The sequence below is a fragment of the Schistocerca piceifrons genome, chromosome 4 (assembly GCF_021461385.2).
Source record: "Schistocerca piceifrons isolate TAMUIC-IGC-003096 chromosome 4, iqSchPice1.1, whole genome shotgun sequence".
Lineage (NCBI taxonomy): Eukaryota > Metazoa > Arthropoda > Insecta > Orthoptera > Acrididae > Schistocerca > Schistocerca piceifrons.
In genome coordinates, this window is record NC_060141.1 from 419,032,219 (window position 1) to 419,057,028 (window position 24,810).

The 24,810-nt window shown below is 43.1% G+C and overlaps 1 protein-coding gene across 3 annotated transcripts in view; it reads right to left on the bottom strand.

Annotated features, from left to right (window-relative positions):
* LOC124795017 overlaps nt 1–24,810 on the bottom strand; it is a 237,859-nt gene that overhangs the window by 183,245 nt on the left and 29,804 nt on the right. For all 3 annotated transcript variants that reach the window (XR_007016637.1, XM_047258782.1, XM_047258781.1), the window contains 2 exons: nt 24,379–24,568; nt 24,222–24,306 (listed from right to left, as the gene is read on the bottom strand). Coding sequence is in view for 2 of the 3 variants with exons in the window: in XM_047258781.1 (XP_047114737.1) it covers nt 24,222–24,306; nt 24,379–24,568 (275 nt within the window). In the remaining variant the exon portion in view is untranslated. The remainder of the gene's footprint in view (nt 1–24,221; nt 24,307–24,378; nt 24,569–24,810) is intronic.

Sequence of the window (24,810 nt, forward strand, 5' to 3'; positions counted from 1 at the left end):
GTTCAAAGTCATTTTATAGACACTTAGAAGGGTAAGAAAGGAAAATTCAAAATGTTTGCAGTGAACAAAAGTATGGAAATTTTGACAGCAGCTAATAATTATTCAGCATCTCTTACATATGTTCTCTCTCAGCTCGAGTAGCAGTGACTATGCAGTTTGTATTAAATTTTTAACTGCAGAACACATCATTAAACTGCTTCATTCAAATGAAACCTGGTCAGTGCATCTACCTTTGCCTTACACATAAGGTGGCACCATGTAACTGCAGGTATGGTGGCGCCATCTATTGGACGAGAGACTGATACATGTGCACTGTGTGATGTTGCGTAGCACCAGTGTGGTTTCACACCGAAGAGAAGGTAGTCACACACGTTATCATCCACTACTGAACGTGCAGGCAAGTAAGCAGGAACAATGAGGAGTGATTCGATTTTTGGCGGCAGAGGGAGTTGGAGGCCATGAAATGTATTGACAGGTGAAGGCTGTGTACGGTGAGTACAATCAGAGTCGTTCAAGTGTTGTGGAATGGCGCGAGTCACTGGAAGATGATGCTGATGTATCGGTTACTGGGTATTAGTGTGGGCACTGTCTACACCATAATGCATCAACATTTGAACTTTTGAAAAATCTGTGCGGAGTAGATTCCCCACCAACTGATCGTTGAACAGCGCTGTCTTTGAGGCATCTGCAACATTATCATGAGGAGAAATACTGCTTTCTGTCACATATTATCACAGGTAACGAAACATGGTGTCACCATTTTGAACCAGAAAGCAACCATCGGAGCAATTAGTGAAAACATGCGACTTCACCACCTCCAAAGAAATCAAAGGCTGTGCACACCAGTTCTGGTAAGGTCATGATGTCCTCCTCTTTTGAACACAAGGGCCCACTCTTGTTGAGTTCCTGGAACGGGGAACCACCATCAATGCCCAGCGTTATCAGGCCACTTTACAGAACCTTAGACAAGCCATCAAGTCGAAACAGCAAGGCATGTTGTCCAATGGCAGTATCCTCCTGCATGATAATGCCTGCCCACACATGGCCAATGCAGTCAAGATGATAGTGCAGCAGTTTTGGTGGGAAATGCTGGAACACCCACTGTACAGTTCTGACCTTTCTCCATGTGACTCATGTGTTTGGACCTCTAAAATAAGCTATTCATGGACATCGATTCACAACAGATGACGAAGTGTGTGACTGGGTCCAGGCCTGGATCTGACAGCAGCCTACTAACTTCTTCAAGGATGGAATCGACTGGCTAGTGTCGCAATAGGATAACTGTGCCAACAGTTTTGGCGACTATTTTTGAGTATGTGTACTGTGTACAAGTACATTTTTAAGTTAATAAAATCGTTACCATTATTTACACTAGTCACTGGTTTCCTTTGAATGCCCCTTATACTTTCTCCACTTCATTGGTCATACATATAATTATAACAACATTACTACACCGTTCCATGCCATACTCTCCATTTTCCAAGCGTTCTGGATCAGTGGTGGGCAAAATCCTGTGAGCAACAACCCTACGTGATGTGAATTACTTTACAGACATCTGAATATTTGGATATCTCCACTGAGGACGACAACGACGAGTTCCAGCAAGCTTCCCACAAGTTCCGTTAAAGGGTAAACCCACGCTTGGAGTTAAAAAACGTGTCATTTAAGCTGAGGTTTTGTTTGGATGAAGTACTGTAGAGCAGTTGGAACTAAGGCTTAGAGACTTTCTGATGAAACCAACCAAAAGAAACCAGCCATTGACTGCAGTGTGCATGTTTCTGTTAACCTTGAGACTTTATGCCACAGAAACATTTCAATTAGTGTAGTTGGTGATCAGTTTAAATTAGACATAGCAATAGCTTGCAGAGCTGTCCATAAGATATCCTGCAGTGCCTCACTGAAAATGAATTTATCAAAATGCCAAGGATGAAAATGAAGCTAGGAACACACAGAGTGATTCTGATCAAATAGCACATTTTCCTGGCATTTTAGGCTCTACTGACTAAACTTACATCCCCATCAAGTCACCTGGTGGTGACAATGCTGAGATATTTAGAAACTCACTGTTGGTTTTCTTTAAATGTACAAGTGATCTCAGATGCTAAGCTGCAACGTTTAAATATCACAGCTAGAAGAACACGATCTGTCGATGACAGCAATATTTTCAGAAACACACGTGTACATCCTCAGTTGGAAACAGAAGAAATTCCAGAAGGCTTACTTCCGAGAGACAGTGGCTATCAGTGTCACATGTATTTGTTGATGCTGGTACCTCGTGAAGCAACAGCAGCTGATGAATCTATAATTATGTGCACAAGATGACAAGATCAGCAGTCAAGAGAATGTCTGATGTAGTAAAAAAGACAATTTCCCTGTCTGAATTTAGGACTCAGAGTGAAAGTAAATCGTGCAGCAATTATAACAGTTGTAGCATTTGTGTTGCACAATATGGGTGTCAGCACATCAGAAGAGGAGCCTGATAGTGATGACAATGTATTTGCTGGGAGAAGAGTGTATGCAGAAATTCCAGTACCTGCATAACATGAAGTTAACAGGAGTCATAATGCAGTGCGAGTGGCAGTCATTAACAATATATTTATGCAAGAAGTTAAAAAGCTGGAATAAATGTACAAAGGGTCAGTTTGAAAGCCAGATTTTCTTTTCCTTTCTTTTAGTTCTAGTTACTTCTCTGTCTCCTGGTTATTGAATTCTGTTATCAGAGCAAGAACACCGCAAATAATGTTATAAACTACTACTTATTCATCTCAAAACATTAATCAGAATGTACTAAAATGTATAGAAAATATTGCATATAACTTTGGTACGGAAATCTGTCCACAAAGAAATTCCAGTACGCTACATACCAACAGAAAATGAAGGTAACAGCAGTCACAATACAATGACTTTCCATTCTTATCTCATGTTCTGCAAGCAAGCACTGTACTCTGATTTTATGTTCACACTTAAGGCATTCTAATCTTCTCTTTCTGTTCTTTTGTTTTTGGGACGAGATTCTGATATTATAACAGAATCATGTCTGCAGGTTGCGCATTTGCCTGTAATTAGAAGTTGTTTATGTGCAAAATACACAGTGTTGTGCTGTCACAGTGAAGGTATTACATTATTTTAGTGCATTACCATTCTTACCAGCTCAATGTAAGCACTCTCTCCTTCATTTTCATTTTCATCGTCACCACCAAGAGCAATATTTTCATTTGAAGTTGCAGCTGTCTCCTCATTTACTGATGTTGTGAATGAATTGCAACATGTGTTATCTGAATCTGTATCAGACACGAACATAATGAATAACATTATGAACTACGTTTTACGCAGCAGATTGTTGAGAAGAATTTATGCAACCGCATCAAAATGTTTACAGACCATTGCACATAAATTCAGGATAAAAACTGCATCATCATCCTAGGTGTTGGAAATAAGAAAAAATGGTTGCTTCAGGGCTGCAATTAGCTTTTGCCCACTTTCTGTAACAATAGGTCTTCTGAAATTAACAGCTCCAGTTTTATGCATTTCAACTTTGAAGAGATTTGACATGGTTTTTGCTCCAGTTTGCACACCAAATACATAAAAAATTAAATGCAGTAATTAGAAAGCACATCTTGAAATTATACCTTTTCATGCGCTAATGCTTTCTCGGTCTTTTTCTTAACTTTTTGTAACACATTTTCAAGCTCTTCCAAACACGATCTGTTCCAATGTTACGGGAACTTCCTCCTCCTCCTCCTCCTCCTTCTTCTTCTTCTTCTCTCAATTACATCTTTATACTGCCCCAACGAAGTTTCCAGCAGCAAATCTTTCTCGTATTGAGAAAAGTTTGAGGACCACGCCTTTTTCTCTTTACTTGCTTCAATGTTTATAACACACCACCTTCGATAGTAAATACTGTGTATCTAAGATGTACAATAAATATCTGTGGTCAAAGTGCAATATTTCAGCCATATTGCCAAGCATGTTATGTGCTACTTTAGATCAAATCTGAACCTGCATCGATGGATCCAAGTTTAGCGTTATACAATAGAGCTGAGTCCTGAACATAACTCAGTTTCTGATCTAATGTCAAATTTGATCTCTAGTCAGTGATGTTTATACAATCGGACCTAAATGGGAGAAAATGTTACACCACTACTAAACTATCGTATACAACAGTGCAGATAATATGGCAGTCATCTTTTTCAATGGTCACAGTGTGTGACCCACTCCTGTCCACTGGTTACACACTCATTCTCTAATCACTGTCATAAACATCAAACAAAAAAAGCTGTTATTGACAAGGCAATAGCAGAGAGAGAGAGAGAGAGAGAGAGAGAGAGAGAGAGAGAGAGAGAGAGAGAGAGAGAGAGGGGGGGGGGGGGGGGGGCAGAGAAGGGAATGTTGCCTGTGTGCAGCTATCCAATTTTTCAAGGCTATGTATATAACAACAAAACAGTTGGCCACTAGCTCATGACTCACTGAAATGTCCCTCACAAAGACACTTTAATCATGGTGCAGTATCAAGCCCTGTAAAAGCCAAAGTGTTAGGATGTATTAAATACATTTCCCATAGATAGAAATTCTGCCCTCTTTAGGCTCAGTCATCTACTAATACTTCCAGAAGGCATCTTGGCACTTAATTTTTTGTTGTCATATCATTTGATGGCTCGAGGCATAACACTGACCTTCCCGGGCACACACAGGAGAGGGAGCTGCTCGAACTACATGTAGTCATAAATGTTTACTGCTGGAACACTGACCTGGGCGTCCTCTAAGTTTGGATTTATCGACATTAGTCTTTTCAGATATTGCAAGTGTCAACAAACATGAAAAGCCTGAAATCTGTGAACTCCTGATGCCTTTTAGAGTTTGCTCTCGGCCTTTTAATTTTTATCTTGATGATGTCATCACCTTACCCACCTATGTACAGTATATTAGGAATTTGTTAAAGACATTGAGGCACTTAGTTTCTTATTTCACACAGATAATTTATGGATAAATTTTTAAGTATATCTGTTTGCTTAATTGCTGTGAGAAGACATTGCCTTACATAAACTGCATTACATAATTACATTGGGTAATAATGTTTGTGTTGATGAAAGCATTTGTTTTTTAAGAGACACGTTATAAAGAAAGAAATTACTACAAGTGTGGTTAAGTACTTGTGTTAAACATATAGGACAAATGAATGATATCTTTGTTATTATATTTTTATAACTGCAGTAACATCATAGCCACATGACTCATGCAAACTTAACGCATACAATGCCACAAAAGTGAAAAAGTATGTGTGACAAAGTGTAATGCTGCATGAAATTTTAAAAGCAAATCCCACCCATCATTCAAGAAGTGTTCTTTGAAATAAGCCTAAAATCATATTCAGATTACAGTGAGCAGCATGTCTGAAAAGGCCTGTGAATGTTCTAAATGTTCGCCTGGAAGAGAACTGGTTAATAATGGCAGTGTTCAGCTATCAATTCTGCCCAAAATTTTGACCACTCATTGTGGTTCAAGACACATTATATACAAGGCTAATGATCAATAGTTCTCAAATTGCAAAACAAATTTCATAAATATCAAAGGAACTGACCAGCAGACATGACGGTGAAGGCAGATGAACTGGCACGAGTAGCGCAGTAGGATAACGCGGAAACCTGCCATGGAGGGTACCCGCAAAACATGGTATGGGCAGTCTGCCTGGCAGATGTGCTTGCCTGTGAGTGGCAATAGGGCAGGCCAGTGCCTACTTGCTGTTCAACCAGCACAGACCTCACCTAGTGTTTCGTACCGTGTATTGTGTCAAGTGCGTAGTCGTTAGCTGTCCGAGCTGGTGGTGTGTGGAATTTTTTCTGTGGATTCACACTCTCTGCTTCCTGTGGAGGCACAGCGGTTTCATTTTCCTCTCACAGGATTCTGTTTCATGGCTGCTGTCAAACCACTGTCACTCCATGAAGTATCTGTGCTGTCCGTGTAGTGAACTGGTGTTGTCTGACTGTGCACAAACTGAAAGTGGCAACAAAGAATGTTCCTAAGCATGTGAGGTTCCTATATTTTCTTTCCCCTTATCCTAGTGTTCAATTGAGAGACAATGCCCCCCCCCCCCCCCATTTCTGCAATGCTGGCAGAAACAGCTGCACATACAGAAGGGGAAGCAACAGCTGTAGCATCAGGAGCAAACGCTGGGGCTGATAACCTAGAAGGCAGACTTGCTTCATGGTGTAGCAGCTCAAACACCAACAGGCGGGACAGCAGCCAAGCATCTGAAACCATGCTGCAGTTACCAGTCAATGTCCTGCCAGCTCAACAGCACCAGCAGACACAGCTTCTGCAACCAGTGCTTCCACACGGGGGACATCACACAGACTCCTGTCACACAAGCAATCGACATATCTATGACGCCACACCAGGCCATTGACCCTACTATAGAGTTTCAACGCAGCCTCAATAACAGGGCCTTCTGCAACTATCAGCACTCGGAAACAGGACTTAAACATGCTGGACCAGCCCGTCAACAAGTCGTCACAGCTGGGTCACCTGATGACACACAGCTTATGTGGTTGCCGCCACATCTATGATGCTGCCATGTGTACTAACAATGGCTGCCCATGTGGCCAACCCAGTCACAGGGATTCTGCCTCGCTGACACACTGTGTGCTGGTGGCTTGGCTGCCGTTACCATCAACAGGAACGCCTGTGTCAGTATGCCCGTATAAGTGTGCTGGGGCATAAGGATCGTATTCCAGTTGCATGCAGTTTGTCTGTTTCAGATGTGCTGAACTATGTCCACTCATGTTCATCAGCAAAGTGCTCTTTCAACCAATCAGCCTGTTTCATCACCATCATTACAATATCGGTGTCAGGATATCCACCAGAGCCTGAAATGGTGATGCAACAGAGCACTAAAGAGGAAGTGTGATGGTAGTGGCCTTCAGCACAAGTTTTCAAGTACATGCTGGCAACAAGTGTTTTATTTTGTGCCTGTCTCGTGAGGGCCCTTTCCTTCCTATTTTGGGTGTACTATATGATGGTGGTAGTTCCATGCAAAACCGCTGTCCCTGAGGAACCAACAACCCAGGAGGGAATTCAGCATCCACTAACTTACGTAGCTAAGGTTACAGCTGACAATGAAGTTTCATGTAGAGATGTGAATCATTCGAAGGGTGTAAGAAGGGAAGGCACATCTTAGGGCATGTCTTCACTTATCCTTGAAGTTGGTGTGGCTTCATTGGTGACACCATTTTCTGGCACATTTGGGGAAGATATTTTTGTATTCGTGGACAGTTTACATGTGGCCACAAAATTAGGGAACTGGAGTGATGAACAACTGTTAAGTGTAGCTTGTCTGAAATTGGTAGAGGATGCCAGGACGTACGTTATGTGCAATGAGAAACTGCGGGATGCTCAGTCTTCTGTCAGCTTTCAGGAGGGGTTAGTGGGTCATTACAGGAAGAATACCTTGTGGTATTATCGTGAACAACTATAAGGTGCAGCACAGAAACAGGGAGAATCATTAGAAGGTTTTTGTGCACTGCATCTGGTGAATCAAGTCAATACGTATGAATTATCGGATGAGGATTGTGCCAATAACACCATTTTGCAGGAATCAGGCACCGGATGTGTTTTTGTGAGGCCTGCCTTCTGAAATGTCGCAGGGAGTGCGCATGGAATTTCCAGGAACCATGGAAGAAGAAGTGAGGGAACTGCTGTAGCTTTGACTTAAACTGATTCTGTAACTAGACCAAGGGAGAAGCTGGTAGTGTTTAATCTGGAGATTTTGTATTATAGGTATGGTGCTCTGGGCCACATTTAACATTTCTGTATGAAACCACATCAGAGATATAAGCAAGTGGTGCACTCTGTTCAAAACTGTCCACAGGCACACAGATAGTGAAACCAGTGTAATACTCATGCCCCCGTGTGAAAAAGTAGAGGGGGCTGTGTGACCACTTGTGTAGGTACATAGCGAGAGAGTGGATTAAGCTGCAAAGTACATGCCATAGAACCAACCGGAATATTCACAGAAGAGAGGTGCAAAGCTCAGGCTGTCGACCCCAGTTGTCAGCTATACTCAACACACATACAGCTCAGTTCTGATAACAGAGTGCTTTACAAGCAAACACAATGTGGCCACCATACTGTTGCGCCAGCCTGTTTATAAGACAAAGTGTCGAGCACGCCCACAATTCCATCTTAGCTGGATACAGTGGATGCCTAGCCACAGATCACTGCAGTGCGGAAAATTACTTGTGGCCATAGAGAAAGCAATATTTTGAGGGCTACATAAAGGCCTGGGGCTCAATGAGCTGAGCTGAGTTTGTCAGCAAATACCACTGCAAGGACTGCCTGAGGCAGAGAAACCTTTCCAATTAATTTACCTTGACCCCTTTAGCCCTTTTGCACAAACACCAATGGGAAACCAATATGTACTAATCATAAATGATCATTTTTTGCATTACTTGGCCATAATCGCCATACCAAACCAACAGACAGACACAGTGGCTCATGCTGTTGTCAACTGTTGGCCATTGAAATTCAGCACACCAGAAGCAATAACAACAGATCAAGATACAAACATTATGTCTGATTGTTTAAGCAGCTACATCGACTATTGCATATTAAGAAGTTATGAATTGGCGCCCTTGACCCGCAAATGAACAGTGGAACAGAGAGAGTGCACACAACACTGAGCAAAATACTAAGCTGTTACATGAAAAGTATCAGCACCCTATTACAATATGTTGTGAGTTAGTATAATTCTAAAATCCATGAAAAGAAAGGTCTTTCACCAAGCGAGATTGTTTTTGGTGGAAAAATACCCTCACCTTTTGAATTACATCAACCTACTTGAGGGGAGGATATACCCCTCTGTTTGGGACTTTACTAAAAGGCTAAAGGAAAATGGTGTCAGGTGAAAAAAATGGATGCATAGGCTCTAGGACGGCATGAAAATGCTAAGAATAAAAAAGCAAAATTACCCAAGTATCATGCTGGGCAGTGGGTTTTGTTGTCTAACTATCACATTGCAAAGAGGAACACAAAGAGGTTCATTCCGCAGTACCAAGGACTATCAGGTAGTAGAAATGACATCCACAGTTAACTTTAAAATAAAACTCCCCACCTGATCCATGGTTTCCCATATGAGAAAATCCATCCATTTCAAAGTGAACTAGAAGCACTGCCTCAAATGCCAGGAGGTCCTTCTGAAGAGGGATGGGAATTGGGTAAAGAAAGCGAAAGAAAGGTAGAAATAAGCCAGTGACGCAGAGTGTACCTGAGATTGCTCCAACACTTTCAGACTGCAAGGTGGTCCCAGGAGTTGAATATATGTACTTACGTATCAGTTATCTATTACATTTATCTTGGGTTATTTTTATGAGAAAAGTTGATGGGTAATATCTGCATACAGATGGTAGGTTACAGAACTATTAATGGAACAGTACCTTGTCTAATTTGAATCATTTGTTGTTTTTTTTTTTACATGTAGTTGGTATAGACACAGATAAGCAGGCAGGAACTGAGAATGAATGAGTATGTATGTGATACACCTTGGTAAGTAACTTTAAGAATGAAGATTATTTATAACAGATTTTTTAGGTTAGTTAAGTTGTTTAACATGATGAGGGATTTGAAGAAGTACTACTCTCCACCATGGACTCATTGCAGTGCCAAGCAAAGGATAGTCAATATTTGCCCCACAAAGAAAATACATAGAGCTAGAGGGTCAGGGGCTGTTAATGAATGGTGAGCACTGCGACATTTCAGGTCCCCCTTTTTGGTTACCTTCCACCATTACCAGAATCATAATTCTACATCTACATCTTTATTCTGCAAACCTTCATGAGGTGCATGGTAGGGGACACATCCCATTGTACCATTTATTAGGGTTTCTTCCTGTTCTATTCATTTATGGACTGCAGGTAAAATGATTGTTTGAATGCCTCTGTGCATGCAGCAATTATTCTAATCCTATCCTCACAATCTCTATGTGGGCAATACATAGTGGGTTGTAGTATATCCCCAGAATAATCATTTAAAGCTTTTTTTTTTTTTTTTTTAATTTTGTTAATAGACTTTCTCAGGACAGTTTACGTCCGTCTTTAAGAGTCGGCCAGCTCAGTTTCTTCAGTACCTCTGTGACACTCTCCCATAGATTAAACAAACCTGTGGCTATTCATGCTGCCCTTTTCTATATATGTTCAATATCCACTGTTAGTCCTATCTGGTAAGGGTCCCACACATTTAAGCAACATTCTACAATCAGTCGCATGAGTGATTTGGAAACTATCTTTTTGTAGACTGATTGCACTTCCCAGTACTCTACCAATAAATGGAAATCTACCACCTGCTTTACACATAACTGAACCTGTGTGATGATTCCGTTTCATATCCCTATAAAGTGTTACACCCAGGTATTTGTATGAATTGGCCGATACGAACAGTGACTCACTGATATTATAGTCATAGGATATTACTTTTTTCTGTTTTGTGAAGGGCAAAATTTTACACTTCTGAACATTTAGAGTAAGTTGCCAATTTCTGTGCCACATTGAAATCTTACCAAGATCTGACTGAATATTTACACAGCTTTTCTCAGACAGTGCTTCATTACAGATAACTGCATCATCTGCAAAAAGCCTGTTTCTACTATTGTATTGTCTGCTAGGTCTTTACTATACAACATGAACAGCAAGAGTCGCAACACACTTGCCTGGGGCACACCCGAAGGCACTTCTAATCTGGCGATCACTCTCCATCTAAGATAGCATGCTGTGTCCTCCCTACCAAAAAGTCCTCAATCCAGTCACAAATTTCATTTGATAACCGATATGATCGTACTTTTCACAATAAGCATAGATGTGATACTGAGTAAAATGCTTTCAGAGTCAAGGAATTCTGCAGCTACCCGACTTCCTTGGTCCAAAGCTTTCAGCATGTTCATGTGAGAAAAGTGTGAGCTGGGTTCCACATAATTGAAGCTTTTGAAATTCATGCTGGTAGGCTTTGAGGAGGTCATTCTGTTCAAGATGCCTCATTATGTTTGAGCTTAACAGCAGCTACTTGTTAATTTAACTACTGGACCCACCTTTCGAAATCCTGACCGACGAAAATCTGACTTCTGTCAATGCCACATTAGACTCGACTCTTCTAGCTCCCTGGACCAGAAGAAAGCACCAAAAAATGGTTGTGTAATAACAGCATATCAAATCAGCCACATAAGAAAACATTGGAATGAATGGTGAAATATATTCATAACCATAGTGACTAGCACATCAGCTGTTTGTGCAATTTTTAGCATAAAAAGTACTGTGTACTGCCATCTCAGACAGCGTTGCCCAGATCCTGCCATTAACTTCCTTCATCCTGCAGGTCCACAATAGTCATACCGGTAACAGTGAACAACAATAAATTGTAAAAAGATGGGAAGAAAAGCAAAGAGGGGCAGAGAAATTTAGTGCTTAAGCATCATAAGAGTAAGGTACTCTACCTAGTGCAAAATAAAATTAAAAGAGGACACACCATAGTTTTATGCAAGCAATGAAGAAACACTGACAGGTGTAAATGTGTTTCTGTTACAGTCAGGCCAACGAAACAGGAATCTGGAGGACCAGATTAATCTAAGGAGGGAGAAAATGTAATGGCTCCAAGACCAACAGACAAGACTACAGCCCAGCAACTAAAACCAGGTTGCAGTTACCAGCTAATGCACTGTCAGCTCAGCTGCATCAGCAGACACAGCTTTTGCAGCTGCCACATCCATGTAAGGGACGTCACGCAGACTCCCGTCACATCAGTGACTGACCTATCTATTGTGCTGCACTGGGCCATCGACGCCACTCCAAATATTTCAATTCAGCCTCAATAAAGGGGGCCTTCCACAACTGTCACTATGTGGAAACGGGATGTAGACTAGCATGACCAGCCTGTCGGGCATTTGTCACAGCTGGCTCATCTGATGATGCAGAACCCGTGCTGGTCGTTGCCACATCTATGACACTGCCTCTGACAGGCTGCAAACTGATGACCAACCAAGAACCAAAGATGATTGCCTGAGTGTTATCTTGGGCACACACACTGCCACACCGCCATCCCGCAGGCATCAGCCACCATCTGCCAGCATATTGTGGTAGCCAGGCTACCCCTACCATCCATGGGAAACACCTGCATTGGCAGGTGTGCTGTGGTCTGGAAATCAATTCTCGTTGCCTCAGTGTGTCTGTTTCAGATGTGCTGAACCATGTCTGTTCATGTTCATCAATAAAGTGTTCTATAACCTGACTGGCTGCTGCCTCCAGCAGAGAACCATTTGTCCACTCCTACCTTGCAATAAAAGTTTGTTACAGTGCCCTTGCCTTGCAAGTGGGGGACCAGATGTCAGCTATTCCCTTTTCTGTGCTACCCCCAACACCATTTGCCAGTTTTGGTGATTCTGATTTGATTTTATTTTGGCAGAGAAGCTAAAACAGCTTTGATCTAACCCGCCACTGCCCGCACTGAAACCGAGTTTATTGTGTGGTATCACTCCCTGTATATCTAGTAAAGCCAACCAATGCCCTTAAATAGTGCAAGGAGTCCCTTTATCAGTTTTTATACAATTTCTTCAGGTCTGCTTGTCCCCAAAATTCTGTGTGTCTTGCTCTCCAATGCCATGCATTCAAAGATTAGGTGTGATGGAGTTTCTCAGTTTCAGTGGCTCAACAGGTAGGTGGGAGAATTACATGCACCGGTTCTTGCTGCACTGTCAGGTAAGGCATATCATCAATCCAGTTGATATGGCTGCCTTTTTGTTGTCTAGCAGTGTAGGTTTAAACAAAGTTACCCTCCACTGAGTACAAGTAACTTCCCTTTGATGAGCTGTGTCATTTGCTTAAGCAGTATGTTGGACAACAAACCCATGTAGCAGTGCCATGGTTGCACGTTAGCCAGCAGTCACATGCAGCCTGGATCACCAATACACAGGACCTCTTGTGCACTTGTCATTTTGAGTGTCCTAAATGTGCTACCTCTTATGCAGACTTGCTAATTCAGGATGTGACTGTCACATTAGTTCCTGATCACAAGATTCAGACTATGGTGTTCACTTGGTTGACCCTTCTTTAGCCAGCATTGTGGAATCGCATGAGCTTACAGCGGCAGCAAGGGACATCTTTTGTGGTATTTGGCAGGTGGCTTAATTGGGTGTGCAAGATAAACAGCACCTTGTGTCCAGTGGTATATCCAAGTTGGCCTCGTCTACTGGTGAGTCACTGTGTGTTGCCACCATTGACAATGCTACTGCAATGGTGCCTGTGCCATGCTCAGTGGGTTCGCTTGACTTGCAGCTTCATAATTCCCACTAGCAGTATTTTATGGGTCCTCAGTGTCATTCTCCTTTGGCTCATTAGGCAAACTATCGGTCCTGCCCCGACAGTCATTTGTTGCATGTTCACCATGACAGCCTGCACGTGGAGGCCTTAAATGGGCTATGTCAATGGACAGATCATTTGGCAATTGGTTGTGACTGTCCATGAGCTGCGAGTCCGTTAACGGGCAACCACGTGTTTTCAATGGACTCTTGGGCTGCCTCTGACGCCCCGCACAGGTTGCTCTGGCATATTTTGCTGAGATTGGTAGAGAGTGGGCCAAATTTCAGGTAGACACATGAGTGACTGTCAGCCTGATTACCTCAAGTACGTATGGGCTCTTGGGGTGCCAAGACTTACAACAGCTGCTCTCTCAAGTTGTGTCTTATAGTTGACCACACATTCCTTCATGGGGGCAATTCTCTATCTCTGCACATTATAGGAACGTGGAATGGCAACTTATCTTGTTAGTCATCAATTTACCATTGGCACCAAATATCTTGGAGCCAGAAGCATTTTCTGTGTGTGTGTGTGTGTGTGTGTGTGTGTGTGTGTGTGTGTGTGTGTGTGTGTCACAGTTACTCTGTCTCACATGCGCTGTCACAGGCACTAAAACCAATTTGAAGAGAAGATAGCTAATCAAGAAATTAAAACACAGAAGAACTAAAAGAAAAGCACATGGAAATATGACTGGCTGATCACTTACAAAATACGGGGGTCCCCAGTCACTCTGTTAACGAATTAATAATGTCTCCCTAAAATCTTGTCAAAAATTTTGGACAATTCACAAAACTTTAAAACTTTAACCGCATCATTTGAATATTGTTTAAAACAGATGGCAGATCTGCGGGCAATTCCGCCACAGTCCGCTGGTCAGCAAAGAAAATGCAGTCCAATAAAATGCAGCGCACCATGATCTGCACACCACAAGCACCACACATTGGAGGGTCCTCTCACTGAAATAAGAATCCATGTGTTATAGGGCTGTGGCCTGTGTGGAGAGGAGTAAGGAGGACCTTGTGCCGTTGACTTGGCTGGAAGGGAGAACTCCATGGCTGAGTTGTGGGCTTGATGACACAGAGCTTGTCGTCGGTCACTTCCAGCCACTTATCTTCCCATCGACACATGACTTTGTACCTCAACAGCAAGATGATAGCATGCAGGAGGATAGCACTCCAAAACACCTGAGCATCACAATAAGCCTTTTTGACTGCTCAATCCGCCCTTTGGTTCCCCACTATTCCAATGCGCCCAGGTACCCAGCAGAAAGACACCTCCTTCCCCAGTCGTAGTAGTTGGAGGAGAGCATCCTGGATATTCTGGGTTACTTTATCTGCTTGGTAAAAATGTTGGAGAGAGTAAAGGACACTCGGAGAATCAGAGCAGACGAGAAATCTAACACTGGGAGAATGTCTCATCTGCTCCAGTGCCCACATAATTGTGGAGGCAGTCTGGCCTTGAGGACATGATCTGGAAAAACGACAGAGCAACCAACGGAGTCGTCCTGCTTAGACACACCCACAAAAACGGCTACATGGTTGTGGTGCTCAGATAAAATGTCAGAAAATATCAGTTTAAAAACAGAAGCAGGAGTGCTATCTCTCCTGTACCACACCAAATCTAAAATAACTCTGGGCCTCTCCAGGGTGGCAGACTGTTAAAACCCTGGATTTAGGGCTGTACTGACTCCACAATGAGTGGCTCCAGCACATGCTGCAAGTGGACCCCAAATGGCATCGTGGCTCATGGACGGTTGGAAAAAAGGCACTCCAGAGGCTGATGAGCAACAGTATATGTGCGGGTGAAGTTCGAGCTGCAAGGAACTTACATGCCTGACTCACCATGAGGAGCTGGCACTGGATGGTAAGTGGCAGTTCCCCATCTCAGCACAGAGGCTAAGTACGGGACTAGTCTGATAAGCACCTGTGGCCAGCCAAATCCTTTCATGGTGGACAGCGTCAATGATCCGCAAATAAGAGGACCTCGCTGACCCATACACCATACACCCATTGATTGATTAGATTCTAACAGGAGAGCTAAAACAGCTTAGGTCTAACCCTCCACTGCCCACACTGAAACTAGGTTTATTGTGCGGTATCGCTCCCTGCACATCTAGTAAAGCCAAGCAGTGCCCTTAAATAGTGCAAGGAGTCCCTCTACCAGTTTTTTGTTAGACACAATTTCTTCAGGTCTAGTTGTCCCCAAGATTCTGTATCTTTTACTCTCCAGTGCTATGCATTCAAAGATTAGGTGTGATGCAGTTTCTTCACCCTCATCACAGATCCTACATTTAGGGTCCTCTTCCATTATACCCACTGTGTGTAGGTGTTTTTCGAAATTCCCATGGCCGGTCATCAGTCCAGTCATGAGTTTGATCTCTTTCCTGTTCAATCCCAGGATTACAGAGCTTCTTTTAAAACATGGCTTGGGCATCATTACCTTACCATGTTTTTGTTTATGGACCTTGGTCCAATATCCTACATGCTGTTTCCTAAGCCAGTTCCGTAGTTCTAATTTGTTCATAGCCTTGGTGGTAGTCAAGACAGGTTCCGGTCCAATAAATGGAGTTGTTGCCCCCATCCTAGCCAATCTATCGGCTTGTTCATTGTCACAGATCCCTGAATGGCCAGGGACCCACACTAGGTACACCCTATTGCTTCACCCTAGCTCCACCAGAGCCCTGTGGCAATCTGCAACAACTTTAGATCTTGTTGCAGGAGCTGCCAATGATTTCAGGGCTGCCTGGCTGTCTGAATAGATGTAGATGCTACGGTCATTGTAGCACTACTCATATTCTCCTCCACACATGCCCTGATTGCAGTAATTTCGGCTTGGAATACAGAGGCCAGTTTCCCTAGAGAGATACTGCTCTCCAGTCTTGGCTGAACCCCGTACAACCCTGCCCCAACACCTTGATCTGTTTTCGACCCATCGGTGTCGAACTGTTTTCTCCCACTACTCCCTACTTCCAATTATTATGTTGTAAGGCTTGTCGAAGCAGTTCGGAGTTATTATATAGTCAGCTGGCATTTCCCCAGCCATACCTCACTATGTTAGTGCGTGATCCTGGGTATCCAAATGAGACCCAGTTTTGGCCAGTTTTAAGTCTTTATGCCCCAACTGCTGCCTCCATCTTAACCCAAAGGTGAAGTGGAGGTATATCCAGCATGGTTTCCATTCCAGCGGTTGGTGTGCTGCTAATTCCGCCCATTATGGCTAAGCAGGCCAATCTCTGCACCTTCACAAGCTCTTTAGCAGCAACCCGCTGTTCTACCTCCTTCCACCACACTACGGCCCAATAGGAAATCCTAGGTCCAACCACTGTGGTGTATATCCAGTGCATACCCCTGGGGCTTAGGCCCCAGTTTTTGCCACAAGCCCGCCTAGTACTCACTAAAGTGCTTTTTGCCTTGGAGAAGATACTCTTAATATGAGGGGTCCAAGTTAGCTTCTCATCCAAGGTTACCCCTAGATATTTCACTGTCCCCTTCACAGGTAGAGTTTCATCAACGAGCTTTAGATTCCAACTTGCATGCTGAATATGTCTGTTCATAAATGGCACCACAACAGTCTTCTTAGGATTAACTCTCAGATCCTGTTTAATGCACCATTTTTTCACAATGTCCAACCCTCCGTGTGCCATATTCCTGACTGTGTGAGTGAATTTGCCAAGTATTAATATGACAAGGTCATCTGCATATCCTTGGCAGAAGCATTGTCTGGAATTTAGTTCATCAATGAGTTTGTTCACCACTAAATTCCACAATAGAGGAGGCAAAACTCCTCCTTGTGGGCAGCCTCTAGTCGTCTTTTCATTCATCATGGTAGCCTCTACCTTCCTTCCACTAAGCATGGCTCTGGTCCACCTACATATAGTGGACCCCAGGTCATGTACATCTGCTGCCCTTACCATTGAATCGAAGGTCGTGTTACTAAAGGGCCCCCTCGATATCCAGGAAGATGCAGAGGGCTATTTCTTGGAAGTGAAGTGCTTTTTCCACCTTCCCAACGCGTTGGTGGAGCGCTGTCTCACATGATTTACCTGGTTGGTATGCGTGTTGGTTCAGGTGTAGAGGGACCCTACATAGCCTCCTCTCCCCAATGTATACATTAACCAGTTTTTCCAATGTTTTGAGAATGAATGAGGACAGACTGATTGGTCTCATATCCATGGCCTTGGTATGATCAATTCTCCCTGGCTTTGGAATGAAGACAATCTTCACTGCCCTCCAAACATTGGGAATGATTCCTACTGCTAAGCTAACCCTAAGTAGCCTGCATAAGGTTCTTATAAGCTTTCCTCCTGCCTGTTGCAGGAGAGCTGGAAAAATTCCACCTGCGCCAGGTGACTTGAACAGCTGGAATGTTCCCACCGCCCACTGGATTTTGTTGAAGTTCACACACTCCTTAGCAGATTCCCAGTCCTCTCTTTGAGTGTCTGAGAACCGTTGTCTCTCTGGGGTCACATGCTGGTCTGTGTTATCCGACAGAGCATATTGAGGAAAGTGAGTTTTGAGGAGCAATTCCAGCATATCATGTGCTGTCTTTGTATATTCCCCATCCTCTTTCCTCAACGTACCTCCTGGATTAATTGGTACTCTAGTGAGAATCTTGTGAAGTCTGGTTTGTGCAGCTGTGCCTTCCACTTTCTCACAGAATGCCTTCCAGGATGCCTCCTTTGCTTGTCTTATTGCAAGATTGTAACTGACAAGGGCCTCACGATATTTAGCCCATTGTCCTTTGCGTCTCACAATATTAAACAGTCTCTGTACCTGTTTTCTTTGCGTTTCCATGCACCCATAGTCCAGCCACGAACGCATGAAAGCCCAATAAAACTGAAGAAGATGTGCCCTGTCTGCCCCCCCCCCCCCTCCCCCAAGACCTGTGGCTAAGGTACTTGATGATACTCAGTTCCTTCAGTGTTCTGGCTTTCAGATCTCTCAGGTGTGGCGACCATGACAATTTTGAGTCAAAAATGAAGCCCAGAAACCTCACGGAGTCTCTAAAATGTAGGATAGTGCCCCTCATATGCAAAGCAGGTAAATTAAAAAGATGACTGGAATGATTAAAATGAACACACACACACTTATCTGCAGAAAACTGAAAACCCGTCTTTGCAGCCCGCTCCTCTAACCTCTGCATCGTAGGTTGTGACTGACGGCTCACTGTTGCAACACTGTAGGAGCAACAGAAAATAGCAAAATAGTCCACAAATAAGTAGCACTGTACAGGACTCCTTAACATAGATGTGATACTGTTTATGGCTATGGCAAAGGGGGTAACACTTAAAACACTGCCCTGAGGAACACCATTCTCCTGTGCAAATTTATCAGACAGCAACAGCCTTTTCTGAAGTTCAAGGGGTTGGGGGGGGGGGGGGGGCTGCATGGACTTGTATAGCTTCGCCATAAGGGTTTTGATCTCCTGGATCTTCTATTCCTTAAGGGAAACCCTGCAGTCCCTGCTCCACACAGGGTGACCCCCAGAGCAGCTGACACACTTTGGAGGAGAGGAGCAACCAACTCCGTCATGGGGGGCTTTACCCCATTTCCTTGTAATTGGCTTCTCCTTTACAGCTAAGAGTGATGGCATTTAAAACACCGCATTGGATTTGGGTAATAAGGTCGTACACTTAGGCATAGGAAACCTGCTTTCTCATACTCTGGTAGTTTGGTGCTGTTAAAAGTGAGGATAAAAGAGTCTGATTGTACAAGATCACCATCCACCCATTTCATAATGTGTTGCTTATCAACAATGGCTTCCCGTGACCATTCGGCTTTCAGTTCTTCTCGGGTAATGTCAACTAGATCCCTGCAAGTCACAACACCTTTGCTGTGGTTCAAGGTGTTGTGCAGTTCAGTGTCTATCGCATACTCCCTTAAGCATTCTGAAGGTTCTTGACTTGCTGGGAGTTAGATGTTTCAACCAACAGGGTCCCACTGCACAAGTGCTTAACAGATTCTAAGGTGCCAGCAATGCCTTCTAAGCCTTTTGTATGTAAAATGATGAAACTTTTTCAAAATTACCCTCTTTTTATTTTAACTATAAGAAACACAGTCTGAGAAACAGCATGCAGTCTGTTACTACTGACTGAATCAGAAGAACTGGCTACATGAGCCATCTTGTTAGACAGGGTGTTGGTATCTTCCAGCGGCCCACTCTTTCCACTGGAAGGGGGTAACAAAAATTTCAGAGGATCCATTTTGGTCCCATGAGCAGCTAGGGAAAGAGGGGTTCACTCAGACAGAGCCCCATGTCCCTGAGTAAGCCTTATACAATTGATGTGCGACAGGTTACCGAGAGGTTGCCCGCTAATGACTGTACCACCTCAACAGTCATACATTCCATCAGTGTGCAGCACACCCTGAGATTGACAGGTTTTTCATAGAGGTTTATTCTGTCCTCACGATCCAGGCAGTCAAGCCAAGATCCCCATTTCCTGAGACACACAACGTTCCACTGCTGCACTGCATGGTGGTTGCTGAAGCATATCCAGAGCTAACGGTGACAGAGGACTGGCGGCGCATACCAGTCCCCAGCTCAGGAACCCCGAGGCCACCAAATAAATGCTGAGCCCCTGAAGGCAAAAGCATTTTCTGTTCAGATTGTTAAAGAGTATTTAGTGTCTCAATCCATTCCTTTTCACGATATGGACTCATTACTGCAGTCCTATGGCCAGCTGTTTGAGAACACCTTGGGCTGCACAGAAAATTTAGAGGCCATGTTTCTTAAGCCTTTGGCAGCAACCAAATTTTGTCATCCCCACCCCATTCCCTTAACCATGCGTGACAAAGTAAAGACTGAGTTGCAGTGTCAGCAGGATCAGAGTGTCATTTCTCCTATTTCATTGAGTGAGTGGGCTACCACTTTGGTGGTGATGCAGAAGCCAGATGGTGATAAGTGCCTTCGTGGTGATTTCAAATGGACAGTCAATGCGCAATATATCACAGATTCATATCCCATTCCATGCCAGGCAGAGTTATTGGCGATATTGTCAGAGGCCAGTATTTTCCTCAGCTTGACCTGTGCAATACTTACCTGCAGTTGATGTTGGACGTAGTTTCTCAAATCTTCCTGGTTCTCAATGCCCCCTTTGGGCTTTACCTGTTTAATCACTTGCTTTCTGGAATCTTGTCTGTGCTGGGAATTTAACAATGGTATTTGGAGCACTGTAGCATCAGTTACCTTGATGACATCTGGGTCACGGACCATCAGTTACCTTGATGACATCTTGTGTTTGTGCTGGAAGATGCCTTGCAACAAACCCTACTGGACGTTCCATTGATGGCATGAAAAGTCACGATCGCCATGGCTGTTGACCTGCTTTCTGGAAAATTATTTTTGTGGTTCAGTTGGATTGGCCGGAGCACATCTCTTTTGTGTATGGCTTTTGTTTTTCCTTCTATGTGATCGGCTCAACATTTTCATGGTGGTTCTCATGCTTGCCACGGAGGTGCAACACTATCATGTGATCATTCAACCTGCATTGTGACCTTGCATACTCAGTTGCTGCATGCATCACGCTGGGGTATGACTTGTCTGAAGGCAATGGCACCGCGATCTTGCGGAGCTTATTTTCAGAACCAGGCTACATGACCACGCAAATTCTCTCCTTGGTTGGCCATGGAGCATCCTTGGAACAGGGTGCTCATTAGGTTTGGCACTCCTTTTTGGGCAGCACGTGATTGTTGGTGGTTGTTGTATTGTCCAGCTTCACATACATAACCAAGCTATCCTCTAAGTTGTTGACTGCCACAGTTCACTTGTTGTAAGACATTTTTGCATTGAGGCATCCCCAGGACCCTGATACCCGAAAACGGCTGGCAATTTGTGTCACAGAAGTTTGATGACTTCTGCACTGGCAATGGTATCCAGCATCCGATTACTACCCCATTTCGCCTGGCTTCTAACCTATACGTCGAGCACTTGATGCGTACATTTAAGACTCAAATGAAAAAGTTCATGTTAGCCACTTCCTGTGACGATGCATTGTTCAACTATTTGGCTACACACCAGGCAAAGCTTGACAGTACATTCAGTCTTACAGAAAGTTTGGATTAGTGCAAGCCTTGGAGTATCTTGGATTTGTTGCACCCTGAGTCGCATCCCATGGGCTACTGCGAACTGCCGCATTTTCCTCGCCATTTGGGCCAAGTCCTTTGGCTGTCCACTGGAGTGGCTGCTGGGTGTCCTAGTGGGCCACAAGGATCGGCAGTCATTTGCGGTGGATGCTGGTAAGGTGTAGCTGATTTACCACTGGGATATCACCCCCATGATCTGTTGGATGGCAGGTTGAGTCATGACGTTTTTCCGGGTGAAGGTTCCCACTTGCAGCAGCATGCTGCCCTGTTACCATTCCCTACCTGCACTCCGCAGTCCTCCCATTTCTTGCAGCAGCGACCCCCACTGAAGTCCACACCCTGCACCTGCCAGTGTGGAGCCCATGGATTTTGATCCACCCTTCTCATCCTCATCCTCCGCCACCTCCTACTCCCCACATCCTGACCCATGGACACGGCATGACCTCCACTGCTGCTGGTAGACCCCAATTGCCACAGCTTCCATGCGCTTCTGGCAGAGTCATCAGCATTGGCGTTGCTCCTCTGGCAGTTGGTCCATCATCAGGTTCTCCAGAGGCCTCTCCAGTTCTGTGCCAGAGGTCATGGCCCAAGCATGATTATTTTTGACCCTATATAGCTTTTTCAGGGAGGAGAGATTTAGTATCTCCACCAGCAGACATCACAATGGACGCAGATGAGAGTGAGTAGTGCAGCGAAATAATACAGAAACCTGTCAGAGTGTGCCTGTGACGCATGGTATAGGCAGACCCAGTGGCGGAGGTGTTTACCTGCAGGCGGCAGTAGGCTGGGCGGGCCAATGCCTACTCAGGGTTTGACCTTTGCGGACCTCACCTCGCATATCGTACCATCTGTTGTGCTAAGTTCTTAGCCGTTAGCCATCCGTGCTGACCATGTGCTGAGTTGTTCTTGTCCTCATCTCCATGTGGGTTCAGATGTTCTGCTTCCCATGGATCATCTCACACAGCAGATTCATTTCCCTCTCAAAGGGTTCTGTTCTCCAGCTAGTGTCGAGCTACCATCAGCCCGTGAATAATCTGCATTGCCTGTGCAGTGAAATGGCATTGTCACGCCTGTGCAGATACTAAAGTTATGCTGGTAAAGGTTTTGCATTAATGCAGTCCAAATACCAAAGTAACTTGAATAAAACACTGTTTATACAGCTTCTTAAAATATTTTTTTGATGTGTATGTTCTGCTGAAAGTGGTAAACTGGAATAATATACCACCATAAAATTCTTTGTTTTGGATGGTTTATTGTCCATATCTGAAGCTGATGAAAGTCAGGTGATCTACAAATCTGCTTCTTCATTTTCAGTTATTTCACAGCAGACAGCAAAATTTAGTCATGGCCCTACTACCCTTGAGAGCAATGCATGCCAAAAAAGTTCCAAAACTGGTACCAGAACTGAAAACCTTGAATATGGGTACAATGTGAAATTGGACAATAGATGATAATATGTGTATGAACTAGATGTCACCTTAGGTATATCACATAAAGAGTACTGCACACATCACATTACAGAAACAAGTGCCACCTTTGTTGAACAATGACCAAAATCAAATCTAAAGACAAATTTTTAAGGAATGTCTGGATCATTTTAAAAAGTATCCAACTGGTTTGGATAGCCTGTTACTGTGGGTGAGGGATGGGTCCACTGCTTCCTGAGTGAAACAGAACTGTAATCAAAGTAATAGGTGGAATGTGCACAAAAAAAGATGAAGTATATTTCATGTTCCAGGGAGGTGTTTTCCGTGATGCAACAGAAATTCTTCTTACCAATTCCCCTGTAATGGGTAAAACAATAAACAGGAAATACTGCACAGATCTTCAGGAGCAAGGGAATGTAGAAATAAATGTAAAGATATCTGGAAGGGAAGAAAGAAGACTTTCATCAGGGAAAATCACCTGTCCCTAAAACTGCTTTAGTACTAGGAAAAAAATGAAGGATATGAAACATGATTTGTGGGATTATCTATTCTATTTACCAGATTTAGCATCCTCTTTGTCCTACCCACCATCCTTCTAAAGAAATATGAGACAAGAAATTGTTTGGAGTCCAATAAAGAGAGATCAGCAACCATTTGTTAGTATTGTGCTGAAAAAGTAAGGGACGACATGCACTGACTCAAAAGTCTATTATGTAAAAAAAAAATCAGTACAATTTCTATCTATGAAAAAGGCACTATACTTCAGTACCAATTTGAGAAATTTTCACCCTGCCCTTCTAATTTCAGCTATTCTTGCTATCCAAAGAAACAAGCAATAAAAGAAAACCGATGATAGTCCACAAAAATACTAAACTGTAACACAAATGATTTTCCTAAGTTTAAGTACCAGTATGAGGGCTCTGTTTTATTAGGCTACTAGGAATAGCATCTCATTCTTATTTACCCCCAACATTGAATGACATATGAACTTCAATTATTACTGAGAATTGTCTTATCAGACTTAGTGAATTTAGCTGCAATTAACATTCGTGGCTTTTAAAATCATGAGCACTGATGCACAATTAAAAATCTTGTTTTGTCAATGCAGTAATTAAATGATTAAAAATTTAATGATTAGGACATTGTAGCTGTAATTTGACAAAATGGTATTCCCACAAAACTAATAAAGCAGAATAAAAATTTAAAATTGACTATCCAATAATGATACAAAAATTTTACCTCCAAATGATATGGTTGGTGGAACATGTACATTATGGTATAGCAGCCTAATATATGATTAACAATTTGCCCCATATAAAAGTCTATGTAAAATAATTTTAAATAAAATCTTCATGGTATACATACAATAGCAGCACACAACACACCTGTAAGTAGTTAAACCAGCTGCTGAGGCACTCTGACACCTCTTTGCACACAGACACATTTGGGCTGATAGCTACCAGTTTTTCACTGAAACAGACAATTTGTCAAGAAGCTTTCTGATACGTGCAAGTTTCGAAATTAATTTGTATAGGTATTTACCTGTCCTGAGTCTGCATTGTGTGTGACAAGGATTTCAAATGATTGACATTCACCTGAGATGGACATCTGGTCAAGCCGTGAACTTTACCAGTTGGATGTTTGTTACAACATGTAAGATTCCACTCCATGTTAACAAAAGCACCAATGCTCCACGAAATGTCACAGGCCAAGAACAAAGGAACTCCAACATCTGCAACAGAATGAATAGATTTACAGTCAGATAAAGAGAAAGAAGAAAATAGGTAAATTTTTGGGAGCTAGTATAAATTAAGGGACAGAGCATTATTAATATTATTATTATAGTGTTTTAATGACTTTAAATTAAATACTTATTCACAGTAAACTAAAGAGAAGCTCTTCACATTTTTCATAAATGCTGAATATTTCCTGTTGTGTGTTCCAATGCCATTAGAGTTTTGTCTCAAATGGAAG